Source organism: Micromys minutus, assembly GCF_963924665.1.
Source record: "Micromys minutus genome assembly, chromosome: X".
Taxonomy (NCBI): domain Eukaryota; kingdom Metazoa; phylum Chordata; class Mammalia; order Rodentia; family Muridae; genus Micromys; species Micromys minutus.
Window position 1 is genome coordinate 90,276,657 of NC_137970.1, and position 24,617 is coordinate 90,301,273.

The following is a 24,617-nucleotide window of genomic DNA, read 5'->3' on the forward strand; positions in this document are numbered from 1 at the left end:
ACCAACTACATTAGAAATTACCTATTCATATTGGTTAGCAGCCCCAGTTGGTCCTAGCCATGTGGGTCTTGTCCAGTTTTGGTCTCTAGAGTGGCTAGACAATGTAAGTTATTGTACTATCTGCTTTATAGTAGATGTTAAATAAACTTTGACCTCCTCCCTTTCCCTTGCTATAACCCTCCAGTTAGAGGGTATCAGTAGAGGGTTTTTGTCTTCATTAATGAAGATTATAGAACTACTAAGCATCAAGCTAGGTTTCCATCCTTGTCCTTTTGTTTGTAAGATGGCCCCACCTGTTGTCTGGTTTGTGTTCCCATATCTAGATGAAACCCAACCTTGGCTTCTGTACAAAAATACTCACTTTGTCCTACCAACAAGTCACAATAGAATGTCTAGGGTCTGTTCCAAGTTCCACACATCTCTGTCCTCTTCTTGCTCTCATCCGAGAACAATGTGCCTGTTCCATACAGGCTCCTGAAAGTCCTTTATTCTTTTCAACTCTGCCCCAGGATTAGTGTCTCAGTTTATTTTCTGTTGCTGGGATAAACATCTTGACTAAAAGCAATTTTGGAAGGAAAGGGTTCATTTTGCTTACAGTTCCATGTCATAGTCCATCCTTGAGGGAAGCCAGGGCAAAAACTCAAGTAGGGCAGGAAGCTGGAGGGTAACTGGAGCAGAGGACATGGGGGAGTGCTGCTTACTGGTTTACCCTCAGTGGCTTGGACGATTATTCAGGAGTTTGCATTTATACTGGAAAAAGCAATCTCTGATGCTCTCTGTAACATTTGAAAAACTTAAGAAGCACACATTGGCATTTTCATAGACCTACTACTGCATTCCTGGAAGATAAGAGGTTATCTTTAAATCCACAAAGTGCTATGTATAGAGAGTTTTGTCTCCTGACATTCCTGCTGGTCTTAACCCTTCCAGCTGACTCCTGCCAATTCAACTGAGGTCTGGCTGTTCCTGTTAGTTCTTGCCACTGTTACATCTATCCCAGACACTACTGAACTGAACTGCTGATTTCCTGACAACAGAAATAAGATTTGCTCCAAAAAAACCATTTCTAAACGGGTTCACTTCCTCCATATCCTAATAACCTTTCTTTTCAACTACCTCTGGTATGTGGTACGCTAAAAGCCAGGCTAATACATTTCAAAAAGCATTATTAAAAATAGGTCTTTAAAAATTAAAACAACATAAGAGGTTATCTTTAAATCCACAAAGTGCTATTTGTAAACAATATTTTCTTTTTTAATGTGTGTGTGTGCATGTATGTATACATGAACATGATAATGCACACATGCATATGTATCAGTGTACACGAAGAGATGAGAGGAAAACCTTGAATGCCTTCTTCTATTTTTCTTTTAAGATGGGGTCTTTCTATGGAGCTGAGGGCAGTTCACCAGCCTCAGCACTAGTGTTGAGGTAAGTGTGCAGCACCATGGTCCACTGGAGTGTATCCTTTTAGCACCCTTTGAAGAAAGTGAATTTAGAAAATACAGAAATGTTTGTGGCTTTGTCTAGGAAAATAAGAAATCTCCCATTATACCAAACAGTGCAAATATTCCAATAATAGATAGATACTCTCCATGGTGTTTCTATTATTTAAAATGTCTTACAATTGCACCAAGCCTTTCCATATGCTTTCCTATACTATACCTACTATTACATCCAGTCTGACACCCTCAGTATAGATTGGTGGTGATGAGTTCACAATATATAACTTTGATGGAATTGTTCTCTAGAACAATTGGGTTTTTGGACATTACATGACATATCTGCAAAAGACCTCAAAGGCCTGTCTCTGCCCACTACTGTGGAACTTGTTTTTCTTGGTTTCTTCATCTACGAAATGGGAAAAAAATGACATTAAGTCTATCTATCTCTCAAACAAGTTTCAAGGACTGAATGAGACATGAACATGGGGCTGCGGAAATTGCTCAGTGGTTAAGAGAATTTGTTGCTCTTGAGGAGTACAGAGGTTCAATTACCAGAACTCATATGGTGGCTCAAAATCACTCATCATTCAACTTCTGTGGGATCCAATGCCCTCCTTTGATCTGTGCAGGCATCAGCTATGCATGTGGTACACGCACGCGCGCGCGCACACACACACTGTATTCATTACATAAATAAATACATAAATCTAAAAAAATGACAAAAAGATTATATTTTAGGGACTATTCAGCTCCCCACAATGTTCAGGCCCTTATAAAAACCTCAACAATGCTAAAAAGGTAGGCATAATATTAGGACTGTTTATACTGTTTTATTTTAATCAACCACTATATTCTCATTGGAAAAGGCTGACACAATTTGTACTAAATAGCTTTTATGCCTGAACCTTTCCCTAGGCCTCTCCTGCATTTGACTGAAATGTCGCTCAAGTGATAGAGAAATGACATGTATAAGGTGAGTTAATTAACATATTCTTAAACATACCAAAATGCAGGGTTTAGGTTTTGCAGTCCCAGTTGGGTAATAAAATGTAAAGTCACCTTGCTTCTATTTTCCACTCACGAGACACTTTCCAACCCTTTTAATTTACATTTAGGATATAAATATAGGCATAAATTGTTTTTCCTAAGTAAAATAGTTTTACAGCTTCTTCTCCTTCCACACCACCACCTCCATCTTCTCCTCTCATTTCTTTGAAACCAGTTCTTGTTAGACAGTCTGAGCTAGTGTCAAACTCTCTACATCCTTCAGGGTAGCTTCAAACTTTGAACTCACAATCCTCCTGGCCTTAGTCTTCTAACTTCTGGGATTACAGGCATGTCCCACCATGCCTGTCTAAGATAGTGTTAATACCTTAATTAAATTTGTGAGAAATGTCAAAGCTATTTTAACAAATGTAGGCAAGAAATCACCAAATGAAATATCCTCTTGGATGTTGGAGAGCTGTCATTATAATTTCTCTTTGCCATGGGAGCACAGTCCAATCTGCATCCCACTCATTCTGCAATATCTAGCTCTAACAGCCTCTCCGTCAGAAGTGCTCTACAGATGTGATCTCTACCACCTTTTCATCTCAAACCTGGCATAAGCTCCTAACACAGACTACCTTGTATCACAAACACACTCTCATGAAACTCCTACCTTTTTTCTGTGAAGGAAACAATGTCATTAATTTATCATCCTATCAGTGGAGAGCACCGCTCTTGATGTGCAAATAATTAAAGAGAAGTTCTAAAGCAGAAAATGTAAAACCTATTGTCTCAGGAATGGGCATGGCACAATGGCTGGATGGTGTTTACACACCATCAACATGACATATGCTTCCCATGGCTCATAAGTCTGAAGAAACTGATATTTTGCTGGCTCCATTTCATATTTTTCACTTCAACCTCCCAGGTCTTCTTAGACATTCTAATCTTTGAATACATATTGTCCACATTAGGACCCCAGCTCCACTGACTCTATCACATTACTTTACCTCTCTGTATGAAATTTATCGTGCTGAAATAAACATGCTCATTTGTTAACAATGGAATCCCAGCTCCATGAGAAGAGGGATTTTTGTCATGTTCAAAGCTAAGTACCTTCTGTGGCTCAGAAGAGCCTTCGGTACTAAGGATGCTTTAGGCTAAAGGAAGCAGAACACTTGACTACCTAATGATGGCGTAAAGGGCTGGAGATAAAATTCAGTTGGCAGGGTACTTGTGTGAACCCAAGCACTGCAGTGCAGCTACCAGGTGTGAATTCAAGTCAAGCTTTAGCTACAATGGAGAGCGTCAAGGCAGCCTGGCAGAGAGAGACTGATTGACTCAAGTATTAATTTTCTGTTCATAAAAAGAAATCTAGAGCTAAGTAGTATGAAAGTAGATTTGAAGGATAAACACTGCTGAATTCTGGTTTGGCTTACTTTGATGTTGTCTTGGTCTTCCCTCTTGGTTACAATATAGCTAGCTGCCCAGGGTTGATTCTTCACATACAAAAATACATCCCTCTAGAGAATAATGACAGACAGGTCTCCTCACTCTCTGTCTGTCTGTCTGTCTGTATTTTATGTGTGTTGTATAGGAATGTCCTCCAAGCCAAGATGTAAAGGTTCCTTGCTTCTTGCCCCTTAATTCACATATAAGGGCAATTGTATCCTAAGTCTACATGGCCTCATGGGCTCTGAGAAGGGATAGATGATATAAGTAGGGAAGAGAATTCATCCACTTTGCTGCTGTGGGTTAAGCTATCTATCGTCCCTGCTGCGTGCAGACCTTTCAGTGTGACTGCTTTCATGTCAGCCACATTCTTGCTAGTAACATCTCATGTAAGTAAGTCTAATAAACTCCTTAGTTCCCCAGGTGAAGTTTGGTGGAACTGTACCTTTGAGGGTCATTGGAACTTTAGCAGGAGGAGAAGATGTTGTTTACATCTTGTCCAGAGAAGGGATTTTTAGCAATAGTGTACAAATGTTTTGCCTGATATGTATATGTGTAACACATGGATGCCTCAGACCTGAAGAGGTTAGAAGCACTGGAGTGATCCCCCAGAAACTTGACTTCAGGGTGGTTGTGAGTCACAATACAGGTGCTGGGAACTGAACCCATGCTTTCTGAAAGAGCAATGAGTACTCTTGAGAGCTAAGCTAATCTCTTTATCCTCAGAGGGGACTGGACTCATCTCCATGATCTGAACATTGAACCTCTGGGCTGGGGAATGAGCACCTTCTCTTTCTGTCAAGGTGGAGAACTTCTCCAGGTGTCCTCTTGGTCTGCTGTCTTATACACATTGCCCCAAACTGAGTAGGATTCTAGGCCATCCTACAGTAGAGGAGAGAGGTAAGCATGGGTTAGTATTCATCAATTGTGATTCATCAGTACCTAGAACACTACCTCCTTTTTCTAAGCCCCGTTCTTCTGCCTTGTACCTAAAGCAGTGAATCTAGGGTTAGCAAGGGAAAAAATTCTATAGTATTGTGGAGGTCACCAATTAGGAGCTAGGTACACAGATATTCACCATTCATGGAACACGTGGCATGAATTTGTGCTGATCCACCTGCAGGCAACAGTTCTCACATCTTTCTCCCTCCCTTTCTCTTCCTCTCCCCACCCCCACCCCTGCCCCCTCACACACACACACACACACACACACACACACACACACACACACACACATACACAAAACACTGTGAGGTCAACATATAGGACAATGCCCCAATGCCAGTCCCTTAGAGGACTTCCAGGTCCTGGAGGAACCCTCCTTCTGTGCTTTTTTATCAGGACCAATGTGAAGGTGGCCAACTTGGCTTGCTGCTTTCTGGGTTCCTGGAGTCCACAGCCTGCCCTAGTTTCCATAACAAAGTCCTTGTGTAGGTGTGTGACTTTGCTCTTTGAAGGCCTGAGAAGTGTAGAAAGTGCCATATGGGCACCACTGGAAATCCTCAAGAGGGCAGATTGGATCCCTGGTGATGGGCCATTTCAAACTTAAAATAAGTGAAGTGGGCCTTTCATTTCAGAGTTAAGTCTTAGCAGGGTCACTAGCACTCCGAGATTTCTCTTATTTGTGTCTTAAGCATGCATGCTTTACACCTAGTAAGACGGTGGTCTTTGATTCTTGGGAAAACAATTTCTTGGAGGGAAACTAAGGAAAGGGTGAGAGAGTTGTGGGGCACAGGTAAATGCTAGAGGATTGGTAAATCCTCCAAATGCCTTCCCAGGGAGCACTGGGGCCACCTAGTCCTTGTAGAGTCAAGGCAGAACTATACAACTCATCACAGGCTCTGGGGCCCCTCACCACCCAGCTTTCCCTGCCTGGGTAAAACACATTTCTAGAAGCCTGTCCTCTGGTTGCCCTATGAGGTGGATGTCTGGATGGGGAAATGAAGTGGGTTGGGTACAGGACCCAGACAAGTCTTTCCTGCAGCAAACCTGCTCTTCCTTCCTTTGACATAGGGCAGACCCAACCAGGCAGAGTACACAATAGGAGGCACGCTGCTCCATGTTGTTTCGCAGCCTCTAGCCGCCTGGGACCTAGGGGCTGCCGGGTTAGGGACAACTGAGACTTCTCCCACCCCCGCGCTGGTTCCGAAGTCTTAAGGGAAGCAGAGGACCCTTGAGGCACAACACACCCTAGTCTTGGAGACATTTCATCACCCACCTCTGACCCCCTCCCGCGCCATACACTCGGAAAAAGAAGCAGCCTCATCGAGCCTCCCGGATGCGGCTGCACCAGCAACATCAGCTGCGGGCGGAGCCCGGGTGCTTGCCACTTCCCTCTCTTCCCGCGTGACCCTCGCCCCCACCTCCAGCACTCCCTCCCCCTCCAGGAGACACACCCTCCTCCTTTGGCTGTTGGCCACTCAGGTCGGGGCCCTTGAGGAGAGGGAGCAGCTGCTGCCGCCGGCAGGACCCGGAGCTTGCAAAGGCTAGAGCAAAAAGGAGGGAAAGAGGGAGGAGCGGCGCGCAGGAGGAGGAGCCGCGGGAGCTGGGCGCGGGGCGGCAAGCTGAGATGTGGCCGGCCGGTCGGCGTGTAAACACAGGCAGCAGCAGCGGCCGCCCGGGCCCGGGGCACTGAGCGCGCCCGCCGAGACCTGCCCGTCTCCGCTGCCATGGCCGAAGTGCGCAAATTCACCAAGCGGCTGAGCAAGCCCGGCACAGCAGCCGAGCTCCGCCAGAGCGTGTCGGAGGCCGTGCGGGGCTCCGTGGTGCTGGTGAGTGGTCGAGCGAAGGGGAGTCCCGGGTGTGTGTGTGGGGGGGGGGGGAGGCGTTCACACCGGGAGCGGTGCGGTAGCTTCCCGCGCGCGCGTTGCGGACCGCGGGCAGGATGGGCGCAGCGGCGGTCGGTGCGCTAGGAGCTCTCTTCTCTTTCATCCTCGGTTCTAGTTAAGTTTTCACTCTGGCGACCGGCTGCCCGGGGGTGGGGAGTCTCAGGCGCCACAGGACAGTGCTCTGGCTGCTCCACCAGCGTGCGCTGGCTGAAAGCTGAAGGGCAAAACGGGATTCACAGAGCTGCGGACGGAGCGTGGGGTCCCCGCCCGGGCGGGGGCGGCAGAAAGCTTCAGATCACACCTCCAGTTTCCCCGGACCCTCGCACAAAGAGCTGGAGATGAGGGCAGGAGGAGATCCGGATCCCTTTAGGAGGGCACCTGGGGCAGCCTGGGCGGAAGGATGCGATGAGCGTAGACATACTTGAGCGCGGATACACATCGAGAACACGCGCACACACGCACTCACACACAAAAAACCCCACCCAAAAGCCCAGGGCGCCCAAGCTCTGGCGGGCGGTGTGGACAGAGGAAGCATAGTGACTTCCTCCTGCTACTGAGGAGAGGGAGGGTGGTGATGGGTGAGTGTTAAGGGGTGCTGCCAACTAAGGCAGAGGGAGAAGATTTGAAACAACAGGGGTCTGCGCCTGAGTGGGCTTTGAGTCAGTCGCCTCTGGGAGAGGATGGCTTCTAAGACTTCTGAGCGCTTGGAAGCAAAAGGATGGGGGGAAAACTGGATGTTGTTGTCTAAGGATGAAGATCCTAGAACCAGAAGTGTACCGCAGAGAACTGGGGATGTCTTGGTGGCCGGCGGGTAGAGCTGGGGGATGGGGATTGGAAGCTTTCTGACACTCCCCCCCCCTCCGGGGAAAACCACCCCTCCCCCGCACAACGGAGCACCCTCATCAGCCCTGTTCAGATTGTCTAAATCTGGAGGGAAGCCTTGGATGTTAAGGGGCACTTGCTCCTTCTCTTTTAAAGACCCCCGCCCCCGGTTGCTGAATTTTGGACTAGGGACCAAACCTTAAATAAGCAGCGGGACTGATTCATTAGCATGTTTTTTGTTACTTTGTTTTGCAGATTTGCTGGCTTTTGTCTCTTTCCACTCCTATATTATTTTGCATCATTTGCTGTGTTTAAATCTCACCAGTTAAGAAAGGGCTTTTTGTTAGCACAACTTATCCCGGGAAGGGAACCTCGCAGCTTTTCCTTGTAATTTTTATGTTGATCTTGTAGAATCAGCAATAAAACCAACCTTAAAGCGAGGCAAGGGGCCTGATCCTAACAGTGGGGAAAGTTGACATTAGTGTGAGTTCTGGAAGAGGTTCAAAGGTAAAATATGTACCTTTGAGATAAAAATCGGATTTCTAATAGCTGCCACTGTGCAAAGCCAAGTGACTTTAAAGAAATGTCTTTATCATGGCTGGACCCTTGAAGTTTAATCCTGCTGCTTGGTGAAGCTAAACCCAGACCTTTAATGTTGTTTTAATGGGTTTGGCTTATTGTATGTTTCTCTTGGAATTTGGTGCCAGACCCTGTTGAGGTCAGATCAGAACTTCACTTGTCGTCAGGGCCATTTAAGAGAGGACCACAAGCTGTGTGCAAGGCATTTATACCTGGCTGTCATCTTCAGTGGTTATTAGCAAGTGATCCAGACACAAGTGATCCTAGCACAAGAATGGCGTTTCTAAAATCATAAAGAAAGAAAACCTTCCCCGAGGAGTGACTGGCCACCTACCACAGCATGGGAAGAGAGAGGGAAGATGGACAGATGGTGTAAGGAAAATAAATGGGGCACAGGCAACCTCTGCTGGGATTTGACCAGCATTTGACCTGCCTTCCTCCCTCCCTAAACAGTAAAATATTAACATTCTTTGTGAGGTTTTAGGCTTTAAAAAAAGATCAGTATTGAGACAGGGTCTCAGTCTGTAGCCCAGGCTGGCCTGGAACTCTGGCCTTGTACTTGGTAGTCCTCCTGCTTCAGCTTCCCTGGTGTTGGATTACAGACATGTGCCAACTCTAATTTTTGTGTAGCACGGGTGCAGTGGTTTATTCCTACCTCTCCATTCTTGGCAACAATGGAACAAAAATCTATTAAGAAAAAAGACTCTTCTTGGAGCTACAGCCTATGGCCAGGGTTTCATGGTCAGCCGACCTCACTTGGCATCAATTTTTAGCTTATACAAGGGGATAGTAAAGAGTGAAATCTACTCATCTCTGTGGTATGTGATGTGTATTAACACTTGGAGGGCTGAGGGAGCAGTTTCTAGTGATCTAAGTCAGTTCATTGAGCTCTAGGATCTTTTATTCATTTATTTAGTTCCAATGTAGGGTGTCTCTGTGTGAAATACTAATCAATCTTAGGGTCTTCAATAGCACTACTTGTCAATTAAGAGATAAATAGCTTTAAACAGTACATTCACTCTCAAGTATTACTTTCCTTCCTGTTTCTTGCTGTCTGGTTGGTTTTGGTTTTTTTTGTTGGTTTTTACTTCATAGACCTGTTAAGCAGAGTTAGGAAAGCCTTGGGTGACCGGGGAGCAAAACAACCATGCAACAGCTGCTGTCAACTTCTGGTTCAGTTCTGATGTAAGCCCCAAGTGTTTATTGAGGGACAGCTGAGATGGGATTTACACTTGCTGCCGTAAACCCAAGATAGTATGAGTTTCAGCATAAGTTGGAGTCCTTAGCACAGCAGGCCACACTTTTCTTCCCATGTAACTCTTGATAGAGCTTGGAAACTCTACCAAGCTGAACAAATATATGCTATTTCCTGTTTAGTTTTTTTTTTTTTTTTTTTTTTTTTTTTTTTTACAGTTACACCCTTGTTGGCATGTCCATAACGTCATTCAGTTCTGCTCACTGTTCCAAAAATTCAGAAGGCTTGGGCCCTGGCTATATATAGCATTCCATTATTAGTATTTCCATGAATGTATTAACTATGTAATGAAACAGGCGGAGAAAGAGAGGCTGTTTCATGGCTGTATGTTCTAGTGAGTTCAGCATTTTTATGAAGATCGGTTTTAAAGCAGGGAAAGGGATAATTATCCAATTGCCATTGACAAGGATATCTCAAGAGAGCCTTGGGGAGCAGCAAGATAACCCCCACCAGTGAGGATTGAGGCTAATGGAAAATGTTAACATACATGCACATTTAAAGTGCAGAGTTCTGCATTATTCTTCAGCTTATAGTTCTTGGTGCCTGCTGGTGACCAAATCCATTCAATAAGCCCACTGTATTTTCTAGTAGGAGTTTAAATAGTGCTTGCTACTTATGATCAGCCAAAAGTTGTTAGATATTACCAGTTATAGCCTCTTGAGGCAAGGTAATTCAGACAGCGTCAAGGGATTTCAAATGAGAGTAGCTAGCTCTCTAGAACTGAGAAAGGCCGACAAGGGTCTGCAGCTGTTCACTTCCTCCACCCGCCACTCACAACTGCCTGAGTTGTCTTACTTGCCTTTGGGCAAGAATTGAAAAACTCAGTAGCTCCTCTGTTCCCTCTTCCCAGGGGTTTTGTGGAAAGTACTTAATATAGGACAAAATCTACAGTTTCATTTGGAAGGAGGTGAAGCTTCCACTGTAGAATATAGTCAGTTTCAACTTGGCCTTTCCTTTCTCTGATGCTGGGGACAGAACTCATGGTCCTAGAGTGTACTAGGTGCTAATCTTCTAACCTAACTTGGTTGTGTTTGTTTACTTACTTAACTCATGGCTTTCCTAACATCAGCCTCCTGAATGCTGGGGGTTTACAGATATGTACTGCCATACCTGGCTTCAATTTTGGCTTCTTGAGCATGCCTTTACAGTTCAAAGATTTAGTTCGGCTCTTATTGAACTGAGAGTAAGAAATGTTAGCCACAGCCTTGGCACCGGAACATAAGAATCCCATATTATTCCTTTTGGTAGCTTCTCTTGTTAGTAGGGTTCGAGATGACCCACTCCTCTAGTTTGTCCAAAGGAGTAACTCATTTTGTTAGAAAACCAAAGACCATCTCACTGAGCCTTCACTGAAGCAGAAACAAACAAACAAAAAAAAAAAAAACCCAACCAAACAAAAACAAAAACTTTACCCCCTCTTTTTGGTGCATACCCATGCATAAATCAGAGACCACTGGTGCCCTGTTCTGTCACTTGACAACTTAATTTCCTTGAATCAAGATCTCCCGGTGACCGGAAGTAGCCATTCTTAGATTGATCATCCTCTTGCCTCTGCACCCCAGTCCCACTGTGCCCACAGCCATACCTGGCTTTTTAACGAGGTACTGGGGAATGTAAACTCCAGTACTCATTCTCGGACAGCAAGCACCCTTCCACACTTTGATATCTCTCCAGTCCTAGAATTTGTTTTCTAAGTTTAACATGTTAAATCCATTCTCTGGGTTGATTACCAGTGACCTCTCTTTAAACATTTATTGCTTTACCACTTAAAAATACTTATTCATCAAAAAAAATAACTTAGAGAAGAAAAAGATTAAAGTATCAGTATGTCATTGGTCCAAAGGAACTCAGTGTTCTAATGTATGTATTTTGACTTTTATATATGAATATTTAAATGTTTTTATTTTGTGGTTATACAAAGCCATCTAGCCAGCCCTTACATAAATTTTCTCTTATCTATATCTTATTTATATCTGCTCATATTAGCCAACCTACTCTCTCAAAGCGTATTTAATAAAATCGCCAACAATCCTATTAGGAGTTTTTTTTTTTTTTTTTTTTTTTTAAATAGATAAACCATTCTTCATTGATTGATTCTTTATAGTTTTTAGATGAAAAAATATTTTTGCATGCATGCACGTGTGTATGTGTGCTCACATGCCCATGTGTGCATCTAGTTAGGCATTTTCATCACAGTGTCTATGTGGAGGTCAGAGGACAGTTTACAATAGTTGGTTCTCTTCTGCTTGGTTAAGGCAGGGCCTCGCTTGTTTTTGGTAAGCTGTATACTCCAGGCTAGCTGACCGAGGAGCTTCAAGGCAAGAGAATTGCCTTGGCCTCACATCTCTCAGGGGGAGGGGACCTGGAATGACAGGCCCCTGCACCTGGCTTTTTATGTGTGTTCCAGGGATTAAACTCAGGTCATCAGGCTTGCTTTGCTAGCCCTTTACCTGCTGAGCTGTCTCCCTGGCCCAGTAGTTTCTAGTTTCATGCCTCTCTAAACATGAGTTGTCTAGTGTCATAGATAACTAGATTTTTACTTTATTTTGTATTTTGAGATAGTGTCTTTCTATCTAGCCAAGGCTAGTTTTGAATTTGTAATTCTTGTGCCTCAGCCTCCTGGGATTTCAGGCATGCCTGACACTTTAAATTTAAATGAATTAAAATCATTCCCTAAATTGCCCTTGCCATAGTTTAGCTTCTTAGGAACCTTATTCTTAGGAGCCACATGTGGTTGGAGGCTACCATATTAGATGGTGCTAAAATACAGCATTCCATCATTGCAGTTCTGTTAGCTGAGTCAAACAGTTTTGAGAGGATATTTTCAGATTTGATAGATTTTGCCCATAGATTAATCTTCTTGCTATGGAATTCCCTGTTCAAAGCTCATATGCATTTTTAGTATTGAAATTTTCTCTTAGGAGTGAAGAGAAAATTTGCCTTGAGCTCCATCTTCAGCACCACAAACAATTCCCTGTTAATAAAAAAAAAAAAGCCAAAGCAAAACAGAATAGTGTTAAATTGTTCTTTATAAAGTTGTTCCAATGCATTTCACCAGTAGAACATGAGAGTTTATATTTCTCCTCTCCTGTGCTGACCTTGGTTAAGAATCTTCATCTTTGTAATCTGGTAAACTATAAAGAGTATATTGAGGTTATAAATTGTATTTCTTTGATTACTGTCGAAATTGAATAGTGTTTCCTATGTTGATGGCCCATCTATATTAATTCTTTTAAGGACAGGGATCCTTGATCCAGACTTGTTTTCTTGTTTTGGATTCTTGCAACAATCATCTCAACCCTTCACAATTCTGTTTGGCTAAGTCAAGGGTGAGATCACCCATCCATGTTCTTTAAAGTCATCCCCAGGCTAATTTGGACCACTTTTATACCCAGGTGAGAATGTCCCCTAGAAACATCTGAAAAAGAATTGGTTAGATTCTTCTTAAAGTCCTTTTTATGTTAGGCGGCTGTATTGGTAAACTTGAGTTGAAATTTACTCTGCTGAGTTCTGTGCTAATCTGCAAGCAACATTTTGGAACCACATGGAAAGTTTGCTTCCTTTTTCCTATGACAACCCTTGAAGTGTGTGGAGATAACCACCCGGCCATTTAAAATTTCACTTTCAGAAAGTCAGAGACCCTTCATTTCTTTCCTTCATTATGCACATGCCTTGATTTTAAGATTCTTCACACCATGATCATTGTGGTTTACTTGGTTTCAAGTGTTCAGTTTTCTACTAAACAAAAGAGGCAGTGCCCTGGAGCTGAAGTGAACCCTTGTCTGAAGTCTGACTTCTGCTGCTACTTGCACTGTGCACAAAGGCAGGTAACCTTGTCTGTGGAATGGGGACAGATATAAGTGGTACCCTCCTGAGGAGTCAAGTAACGTATGAAAACTGGTTGTCAGGCGCTTTGTATAGTATCAAAACGAAGGTTCAGGGAGAGACAGTTTTCCTGGTATGTTGACCGTGCTACAGTGGAAGAGCACAGATTCAGGAACATTTGGGCAACATAAATTAGTCGAAATAGATTTAAAATTCAAAAGACACAAAGTTGAGTGAGCAGGAGAGTGTGGATCTGTGAAGAGTTGGGGGAGGGGTGATTAAAACACCAAAATACAATGCATGAAACACTCAAAGAACTTAAAAAATGAAAGAAAGAAAAAAGGAAAAAAGAAAAATTGAAAAATCAGTAAAGGAATGTTGAGGAAAACAACAAAACGAAATACCTCAGTATCTACTAGAGAACGGCCCCTATTCCTTCCAGGTATGGGCACGTCATAGGGTGCCTAGAATGCAGTAGGTGCACAGTTTGCATTTGGTACACAGCTATGGGACATTCTTGAGTATTGGGAGAAAAGCCTGAAAGCAGGGAACTAGTGAAAATATACAGTCCAGGAGCCTTAACTGAAGCAGTGAGGAATGAGATAAGAGACAGCTCAGTGATTAAATCTATAGCATGTGATGAGTGTTGAAGCGGGAGTGGGAGCAGGGGGAAGAGAAACATGGGGGAGGAAGAGAGAGGTGGAGTCATGCTAATTTTGACTTTTTACAGCTTAGGTGAATAGGAGGAAGGTGATAAAGAAGGGAGGAGAAAATGAGCATGCTCTATTTAAAAGAATTGTGAGTGTCAGACCAGGTTTCAGTGAGAACATTCTAAAGGGAGTTCAAGCATGTAGGGTTTCATTTTGGCAGAAGCCTGTGGTTCTTGAATGCAGAGAGGAAAGTGTTGCAAATGGAATCAGGAAAGGGAGGAAGAACCAGGAAAGGACTCGGGCTGAGCTGAACTGACAGAGATAAGATTGTAGGAGTGATTCAGTGACGGAGGAGGCTTGCACCTTTTGGGAGAGATTAGGAAGTGGGATCCAGGATAGGGAAGAGTAATCTGGAGGCACGCCCTAGACTTCCCATTAGAATTTTAGTAGAAGTTATCACACACATAGATATGCACGCACATCCATACTCATGAGTGGGGGTGGGAAGACCCCCTGCTCTAACAGTTGGCTTTAATAGATCTTGGGACTGAGAAGCTAGCCAGATTCCTTTGCCCAGTGCCCAGGGAGACTAATGTAATAGTTTCTACCCTTAAGGGACTCCTGATCCAGACATGAAGATAGGATGCACAGTAGTAACTGATGTAGAGAAGGTGGAAAGCAGACACAGTGCTATAATTTTGTCTTCTATCTTCAGTTGGCTAATCCTGTTATCCTTGTCCCAGTTCCCTGACACTTTCTGATTGTTTTTTAAACATTTGTTCAGATTTTAGTCTCTTCTGGTCTTAACAAGGCTGAATAAGCCTTCACTAACAACACTGTTTATCTGGATGATTTTCCTATAGAGTTCCCCTCCCCCATGTTTTATAGGAATGGTGAGTGTTAGCAGTGACATGTAATGGTGAGAAATTTGTAGTATATGTGTGTAGCTCACATTGTCATTCCCTTTTTTGACCTCTGTGGACTCTAATCAGTGGTTGTTACCTACCCAATTTCCACACTCCTGTCTTTTAGTTAATTAATTAATATACTATATCAACATTCTATTAGTGGTGTATGTGTGTGTGAGTGTGTGTATAATGTGCCTGTGAGGGTCAGAGGCTATCTTGCAGGAGTTGTTTCTTTCTTGCAGGAGTTGTTTCTCTCCTTTCACTAAGTGGATGTCTGGGACTGAACTCAAGTCAGGAGTATGGTGTATATATATATATATATATATATGTTTGGTAGTATGTTATAATCTGCTGAGCCATCTTGGAAGTCCCAACCTTGCTTTAAAAAATATTTAGTTTTCAAATATTTTGAGAACTTCATTTGAGTAGTGCATTGCGATAACTCTTACCTCCTCTCACTTTCCAAGTCCTCCTATTTCCTCCAAAATTCATGACTACTTCTTTAATAATTCTCTCTCTCTCTCTCTCTCTCTCTCTCTCTCTCTCTCCCTCACACACACATACATACACACGCACACACACACACACACACAAAATTGCACAGGCATTCACACACAGATACACCATCTACTGAGTCCATTTAGAGTTACAACTTAGTACAGAGGATTAATTCACCCACTTGACAGTTTTCTCCTGAGATACAGAGTCATCGACAAGATGTGTTGAAAACTGTAGTTTTATTCTCTAAATTTTATTTACCACTGAAACCGGAAACCATGGGAGGGAGAGAGAGCTCAAACAGTTCCTCCTTTCTTATGGTTTTTGTTTTGTTCTGTTTTGTTTTATGATTCACAAACCATAAGTGTACTTTTAGAATATGTTTCTTCTTGGGATTCAGATCTCCTGATTTTCTATAGATTTTGCCAGGAAGTCGGAAGAACTCCTGGCTAACACTGGTCTGCCGTTTATATCAACCTGGAGCCAGATGCCTTTTTGATTCTTTGCACAGCCCCACCCCGGAGGCTTCCTGAATAGAAACTGGAGTGGGGCAAAGAGGCAGTCTCACCAAGCTGCTGTTGTCTCTAAGCTCATGCTTGTTAGAGCAATAGGTAAGAAGAGCCTGGGCTCTGAAAGCACATCACCCAACTGCTTGCTAGCAGGATGACTTTAGGCCAGTGCATTAAGAACACATTAAAACATAGGATCCACATGAATGTTGTGCTAGGAGAGATAACTCGGGAAGTAAAATGCTTAGTTGAAGACGTGGCCTTGAGCTCCAGAACCCATAGGAGAAAAGTCAGGCATGGTGATACACCCTTGTAATCCCAGTTCTGAGAAGGTGGAGACTAGTGTATCCCTGGGCTCAAGGCTCAGCCAGTTTAGCCTACTCTGTGAGCTCTAGGCTAGTGAGAGATAGTTGGGGTGGGGAGAACAACCGAGACCACAAACTTGTTCTCTGGCTTCCATATGCATGAGCACACATTAGGGTGCACGCCTTCCTGTATATACTTGTGCTCTTGAGCACATGAAAACACACACACACACACACACACACACACAAACCATGCCTTGTTGCTTCTCAATATCATCCAAGGCTTTATGTCCTCTTTTTGTGTTGTTGGGGATAAAACCCCAGGGCCTCACAGATGCTAGCCATGCATGCTACTACTGAGCTACACCCATAGTCCCAGTGTCCTTTTGTATTCTGCCATTCAGGTTTTGTAATAACAAGCTAGATTCCGTAAAGGGTGGCATATCCAGCTCCCCAGTCAAGTCTGTCGGGAAACAACTGCAGTCATTCTAGCTACACGTGGTTTCTCTATTGTTCATGCAAAACCTTGCACAATCACACCTAGATTTTGCTCTTAATTATTTCCTGTGATTCTTTGCCACTTTATTTTTATTGCTTACAGAGTTTATCATCTACAGGAAGGCTCTTCCTGCTTTCTTGACAGCTTATGTTGGACTGCATATATCTCAAGGTGCTGCAAAGCATTAGATGTTCAGATTTTTTTTAGTTTCCCCACCCTGGTGCTTTCTCTAATGACGGAGGTATTTTACCAACTGAGATACAACTGGAGATACTTTGCCACTGTGCTTTGAAGTCCTTGGGACAAAATATCTTCATTTGAAGCTTTCAGTGCATTGTGATGGAAGGCCAGCTAGTTTGTGTAGAATGTTTTTCAGATGATGCCAAGGTCTTGTATCTCCATAACCCCAATTTTAGTTTTTAAGATTTATTTTATTTTATTTTTATGTGTATAGATATTTCATTTGCATTTGTATACATATCTCCTGGAACTGAAGTTACAGACAATTGTGAGTTGCTAGGTGGGTGCTGGGGAATTGAACCCATGTCCTCTAGAAGAGCAGCCATTTCTCTTAACTGAGAAACCATCTCTCCACACCTGTTTAGAGCCAGAATTTTAAGGAGAGTCAAAAGGGCTGTTATGTCTATGATGTCATATGACTGTGGGTCAGCATTAAATATGTACTATAGTGCTAACACTCCTAAGCTATAAATGGAGAAACAGAGGTGTGGGTTCTAGTGAGGCAGGCCATAGGTCATCCATCACTTTCAAATGATAGGGACCGGTAATGAACTCCAGCTGTCTCTTTCCCCTTCAGAGAAGTCATGTGACAATGCAACAGTGGTGTGCCTCCCAGGTTCCACAAGGGGAAGGAACTTCCTGTGTGGCTTGGTGATGGCTTATAAGAAGCCATGTTCATTTCCAAACAGGCTTGGTTTCTTTAGTGGGAAAGTGGCAGTTAAAGACAAGATTATTATTTATTTAAGAACTGGTTACCGTCAGCTGCTCTTCCTTTCTTTACTGTTTGAATAAATATATAGAAAAAGAACACTTCAGAACTTTAGCTCTGCAGAGGTACCTAGGATCATTTTCCTGGACCTTCTCTTAGAATGTTTTTGGTTTTTTGTTTTTTTCCAAATTGGTTAGTTCTCTCCCAAAATAACACCATTTATATTTCTTTCCATGCCTTTTATATTAGTAGTTTAGTTTTCTCACTGGAGAATTGGCCAATTTTATGACTTCCAGGGCCTGTTGTCACAATGCTCACGAGTACATGGAACAGTGCTGTTGGCGTGACAAATTTATTTTTAAAGGTTAATAGCACTGTGCAAGGTGCCTACCTTACCACCAAGAAATGACTGATGTACAAGGATACTTGGCATCAACTATTGCATAAACTGAACAGAGTTATTATTTGAGATCTCACAAGAGGGCTGTGGCTCTTATTTTTGTCCAGAGAGTGTTTATGACAAGCTCTATTGCTCTGGAAGCAAAGAATGCTCTCCTTTCAAACTTGCCCCAGGGAGACTTGTTCCTTTACTTCTAGTGACTGACCTGACTGCTCACAGAGGAAATTGATGTCTGTCTGTCTGTCCCTACCAAATAGCTTGTCATAATTCTCACTAGGAGTGCTAAAATGACCCCAAAAAGAATTTGATAAGACTTCTTGCTTCAATTCTCTAACAACTCACTAGCTTTCTCTTTGCTTCCCACCCTTCTTACTTTCACTACTTAGAGCACAGTCCTGCTCCAGTATTGGAAATATCCAGTATTGGAAACATCAAGAGTTTCTCACATTCAGGGTCCAGGTCCTTGGTTTTAAGTTGTATAAATTGCTGGTTGTCCCTATATATTTGTATTTATTTAGTTGTTTTTATTTATTTATTCATTCACTTACATTGAAACAAGGTCTTATATAGCCAGGCCAACCACAAATTTAACATATATAAATATGTTATATATTTATATTTTAATATAAATTATTCCATTATATCACAGCTCATATATCATATTATAGGCTATATTACATATTATATACATGTAACATGTAATATATAATATGTAATATAACACACACACACACACACACACACATATATATATATATATAAAACATATATGTTGTCTGATGTGGTGGCACATGTCTTTAATCCCAGTACTCATGAGGCCAAGATAGACAGATCTCTATTAGTTCAAGGCTAGCCTTGTCTGCATAGTGGTCAGGCAGGACCTCACAATGTGACCTTGTCTGAAAGACAATATAAAGTATGTGTGTGTGTGTGTGTGTGTGTGTGTGTGTGTGTGTGTGTGTGTGTGAGTGTGTTGCTAGATGGACTCAGCAGACTCCCATACATTGACCAGGTAATCTACCATGTATTACGTTTCCAGCTCCTGTGTCCCTAAACTGATCTCTTGCCTATCCATATCTGAGCACCTACTTGGTTTCCTGGTAGGATACCAGCTCCTCTACAAGTAACTTCTTGTCATTCTGCTAGGTCTCCTGAGCAGGGATGCTGTGCCTTTACCTTGACTCAGCTTAAGCTCTATACAGCTGAACAGTGTACTGAGAAATGGAGGGGGCTGCTTAGCAAACTCACAGGAGGCTAAGCGCCCTGGTAAGAAGGTCCAGCAGTGGGTCAAGCAGAGAGTTGGACCCTCGAGATGTGGTGCATCAGTTTCCCACTCCTGACTTAGCACATTGTCACAGACTTAGTGTCTTCAAAGGACACAGACTTTTTGTTTATTTACTTATTTTATTGAAAATTGATTTTTTATGCAATATATTCTGATTGTGGTTTCCCTCCCTCAACTCCTAAATCCTCCTCACATTCCTGTCTGCCCAAGTCACATCCTTTCTTTTTCTCTTGCTCATTAACAAACAGGCATAATAATAATAATAATAATAATAATAATAATAATAATAATAATAATATGCCCTGAAGTAAAAGCAAACAAACTAGAATAATAAGACAATACAGCTACCAGAAAAAATAGCCACAGAAAAAGCACACGTGAAATATAAAGATGCAGGGAACACTCATTCACATATATAGAAATTCTATTAAAAAATCTAATAAGCAAATGACCTATAAGGTTAAACAAACAAACAAACAATAACCAGACAAAGCATTAGGAGGCAAAAATTCTTCAAAAATACTCTTGAGTTCATTTTATGTTGGGAATCTACTGCTTGGCATGGGACCTGTCTGTAAGTGTAGATTGTATACTCCCTTTTGGGAGAAAATGAATTTTTCTATTGCCGTGATTGTCTATTAGAGATAGATAGCTTCTGGTTAGGGATGATGGCTTTTGTCCACTCTCCGTCTCAGAGCTGGCTTCCCAACTGGCTTAAACCCGTGCAAGTCCTGTGTACGCTGCCACTGCCTCTGTGAGTTTATATATTTGTCAGTCATGTGTTTAGAAGGCCTTGATTCCTTGGTGTTCTCCATCTCCTCTGGTTGAGCCTGAGGAGAGAGATTTGTTAAAGAAATCCCATTTAGGACTGGCTGTCCCAGGTCTTTTACTCTCTGTACGTTGCCTGGCTGTAGGTCTCTAAATTTGTTCCATTCTACTGCAGGAGGAAGCATGTCTGATGATGGCTGAGCCGTGCACTGATGTATGAGTCTAGCAGAGTGTCATTAGGAACCATTTTATTGCTTCATTCCTTTAGCACAGTGGTTCTCAGCCATCCTAATGGTGTGACCTTTTAATACAGTTCCTCATGTTTTACTGACCTCAAACCATATGATTATTTTTATTCCTATTTCATAATTGTGAATTTGCTACTGTTATGAATTGTAATATAAATATCTGCTTTGTAGGATATCTGAGATGCGAGCCCCAGAGGTTCACCAACAGGTTAAGAACTGCTGCTTTAACAGAACAATAGAATCTGCCTTTTCCCCTAGTTCAATGAACTAGCTAGTCCCAGAAAGAACAAAGAATTTTTTTGGTTCTAAAGGTTGTAGTCTGACATAGGTTTCACTGGGATGAAACCAAGGTTGCACAAATCTATACTCCCTAGAGGAGAATCCTGTATGTTACCATCTTCAGTTTCCAGGGGGGGCTCTTGCATTCTTTGGCACCCCTGTCTCCATCTTTAACCCAACAGTAGCTGTCCATCTTCTACATCATAGCACTCTCACTTTCTCTCTCTCAATTATAAGACATCCTTGTTTTGTTCTTGTGGTGTTGGTGATTGAAATCATGGCCCTGCACATGCTGGACAACTGCTCCATCACTGTGCTACACTCCTAGCCACGTATAATAACTTTTGTTTTGACTTTGGTCCCACGTGCATAATGCAGTATGGTCTTCCCATCTCAAATATTCTTCATTTAATCACATCTGTGGTTTCCTCTAATGAGTAAAGTAAGTATTCCCTGGTTATAAGGAGTGAGCTGAAGCCATATCTGGGAAACCTTTTTTTCAATGGCTAAAGGTTCATGAAGCATGGCTAGAGGGTCATGAGTTGGTGGGCTCCTGAGGTTGATTGTGTTCCTGACTTTATAATGGAAGAGAAGAAGAACAGAATCTGATGGACTAGCAGACAGTGGGCCAGGTGCAGATGCCTTCCCAGCCCCCTTTGAGTATTTTAGCTGAAAGAAAGAAATGCAGGTTTGTCATCTGTGATTTCCATTAGCTTGTTTTCTGAAATTCTTCATAATTAATGATTTTTCTCAACAGAGGATTCCATTGGTCTGGAGTTCTTATAGATGGCACTGCTTTCAGACTTAAGTAAGGTGTTTCAGGATACAAGTTGGCCAGACACATGCAGGCACTTAGCCAGTTCAGGCCTATGGAATTTTCCACTTGCAGCTAAGGAAAAGAGAGAAGCAGTAAGGGTATTTAGGTGTGTTGGGGAGCACTGTAGATATATGTGCAGGAGACATGTTTAAAAGGGAAAAGGATGCTTTCACATCACCGAGTAACTCTGGCTCACAAATCCCAAGATGCCTCTCATATGTCCTTTGTAAGAGATACTTCACCTAGGCTGAAGGTCAAGTTAGATGGGGCAGCACCCCCCAGAGTTTTCAAGGATACTTCAGGACGCCTTTCCAGGTAAAGTTTCTAAAAACATGTGGTTGTAGAGGGCAGAAGAAAAGACAGGGAACTCTCTGAGTTCCTTCTTGACTTCATGATTTTAACTGAGCCGTAAATTGAAACTTCCTCTCTCCATAGAATGAGTCTCTGCCATTTTCAAAAGCTACACCATAAACGTTTTCTGGCTGCTTTTGTTTCAGCCTCCTCTTGCTGGCCAGTATAATACCTGCGATGGTCTGATGGCGCAGTTCCTTGCAGCTCTGAAGAAGCACTCTATCATAGACGTGGGTTGTGTTTGCTATTTTTGCAGCAGTTCCAATTGGCCACGGCTACATTTCTCCCTGGCTCAAACTATCCTTTTACAGGTCCTCGGGTAACTGATCTGGCTGTGCATTGAAAATCCTTATGAAGAGGTCGGGGGGAAAAAGTCACAGATTTTGTTTCAAAATTTGGAACTACAAAATGTCCAGCAACATCTCTCTACTTTCTTCTATCCTATGTTCTTTTCTTGGACTCTTTAGTTGGGAAAATTATTCCCAATTTTTTCTAAGCTAACATAAGATAAATCTTCAGATTTTTCAGTCGGGTTGTATTAGGTTTTCTGCTGTTATGTAAGAGTAATCCACTAATTTTTAAATGTGCAAGTCTATTAACTATAGTTCTATTCTGGACTTATTTATAAAGACTTCTAAGATAGCATTTATTTTCTCCAAGCTATGGGTTCTTTTCCTTTTTAGTGCCCTTTAATTTTTAGTGTTGTTTTCCCAATGTACTGATTGCAGGGCCTCTTCCTTTCTGCTTGCCTTCGCATGAGCTCCATGGCTTATGGATAGTGTACACTACATCAATGAATTTCAGGACAGATGTGTGGAATGTCTTGGCCTGTTGTAGATAGCAGAAGAAAGTAGGAAGCAATGTATTGTTGGAGAGTGTGCTAACTGAACGGAAAGGTATGCTGTGATGTGGTTGATTGCTACTTTGGCTGATGATCAATACAGATACTTTCATTCACTTGATGCTAAAATCCCAAGGGACATGCTTTTAGATCTGTTGCTTTAACTGAACAGAAACAGAGGTTCATGTTCTGCTGATTTCCTTATAGTGGATTAAGTCTATTTAGAGCAAACTTGTAGACATAAGCCACGGCAATAGGATATTGTATTAGATGGTTTTGTGTCAACTTGACACAAGCTGGAGTTATCACAGCGAAAGGGGCCTCAGTTGAGGAAATGCCTCCATGAAATCCAGCTGTAAGGCATTTTTCTCAACTAGTGATCAAGGGTGGAGGGCCCAGCCCATTGTGGGTGGTGCCATCCCTGGGCTGGTAGACCTGGGTTCTATAACAAAGCAGGCTGAGCAAGCCAGGGGAAGCAAGCCAGTAAGTGACATCCCTCCATGGCCTCTGCATCAGCTCCTACCTCCTGACCTGCTTGAGTTCCAGTCCTGACTTCCTTTGGTGATGAACAGTGATATGGAAGTGTAAGCTGAATAAACCTCTTCCTCCCCAACTTGCCTTTTGGTCATGATGTTTTGTGCAGGAATAGAAACCCTGACTAAAACAGGTATAATCTGAAAGAAGGGTGTGTGTGTGTGTGTGTGTGTGTGTGTGTGTGTGTGTAGTTACAATCGGCAAGAAGACAAGAGATTAAAATGCTAACAATATTCAATGGGGGGTAGCAGCCTAACTTTAGAGAACCAGAAAGGAGGATATCAAAAGCCTCAGATCTTGTGCTCTGGTAAGAAGAATGGCTTTGTGAGTATGTGCATAGTCAAGCCTGAAGACAGTACATGCTGTCAAGCAGCATGAGTCAAGACCCCCAAATCAAGTAGCTGACGAATTTCTAATTCAAAACCAACTGTCCAAATTGAGTTAAGGTCCCAGTTTACTGACCACCAGACACTAACAGGTATTTCGGGACCCAAGGGCGGAGGGGGGATTTGGTGCCCAGCATGCCTATCCTGTTTTCTTTCATCCTAATTTTTCTTAGCCTGGAATGGCAACACCTCACACCTGTTCCAAACCTGTATTTCTTGAGGCAGCAAACCCCGCTGGACAGGAATGGCAGCAAATGGAGACTCTGCCTCTGAACCACTGTAACCCTGTAAGAGCAGCCCCCCTCCCCCGGGTCTGGCTTACCTTTTACTATTTCCTTTGTCTTCTAAGCACTTCTCTTTTCTGGCTATAACTCAACACTAACTGGTCTCTCCTCACAGCTCCTCTTGCTCAGCAGTCACTCTACCACCGAATTGTACTCCCAGCCCTTTCTCCACATGCATACTCCCCATGAATAATGTTCCTGGCTTTCACCTCCACGCATTGTTACCTTGTATGCAAATCCATGGCTCTGTACTCCACTTCATGGCCCCCCTACTTCACTTTCCACCATGCTAACTAGCATTATCCCAGTGTGGACACATGCCTACATTATTTCCTTTTTTCCTTCTTCTTTCTTTTTCTCTCTCCTTCATCTTCTCTCCTTCCCAGGTGCTAGGATGACAAGTTGGACCATCACATCCAGCTCTCACTTCTTTCTGCTCATTTTTTTCTCCCCTCCATCCCTTTCTTCTATTTGACTACAAAGTGCTCACCATGGGGCAGAGACATTACTTTGTTTATTTTTTTTAACCTTTTTCAAAGCCAAGGGTGGAAAATTCCAAAGGCCTGAGTTAGTGATGGCTAGGTGCCTTTTCTGGAAATCTAGTAACTGGAGTGCCAAGGGAATGTCATGGGACCGCACATCTGGAAAAGTCATTCCCTAAAATGTTCTGGTTTTGAATTTAGGTCCATGTGAAAGAAGGGGAGGTTTTTAGCTGTGATGAAATCAATCATTACAACTGAACATCCGGGTTTACATCACTTTCTTTTTCTTTGCTGCTGGGCTTCATTGGGAAACCATAGCCTTTGGCTTTTTAGGACTTTCTGGAGTCCAATCTTTTGCATAACAAACAAAAGCATCTCTCACTGCTCCACTTAATTGAGGATTTCACTTTGTTGGAGTCATTGTTTGGCAG

The 24,617-nt window shown here is 42.7% G+C and overlaps 1 protein-coding gene across 2 annotated transcripts in view; it reads left to right on the plus strand.

Moving 5' to 3' along the window:
• The first annotated feature begins 6,479 nt into the window (after positions 1–6,479).
• Positions 6,480–24,617, plus strand: part of DOCK11 (dedicator of cytokinesis 11) — a 170,017-nt gene continuing 151,879 nt past the window's right edge. For both annotated transcript variants that reach the window (XM_080910695.1, XM_080910696.1), the window contains exon 1: positions 6,480–6,655. In XM_080910695.1, coding sequence (XP_080766821.1) covers positions 6,554–6,655 — 102 coding nt within the window. In that variant the 5' untranslated portion in view covers positions 6,480–6,553. The remainder of the gene's footprint in view (positions 6,656–24,617) is intronic.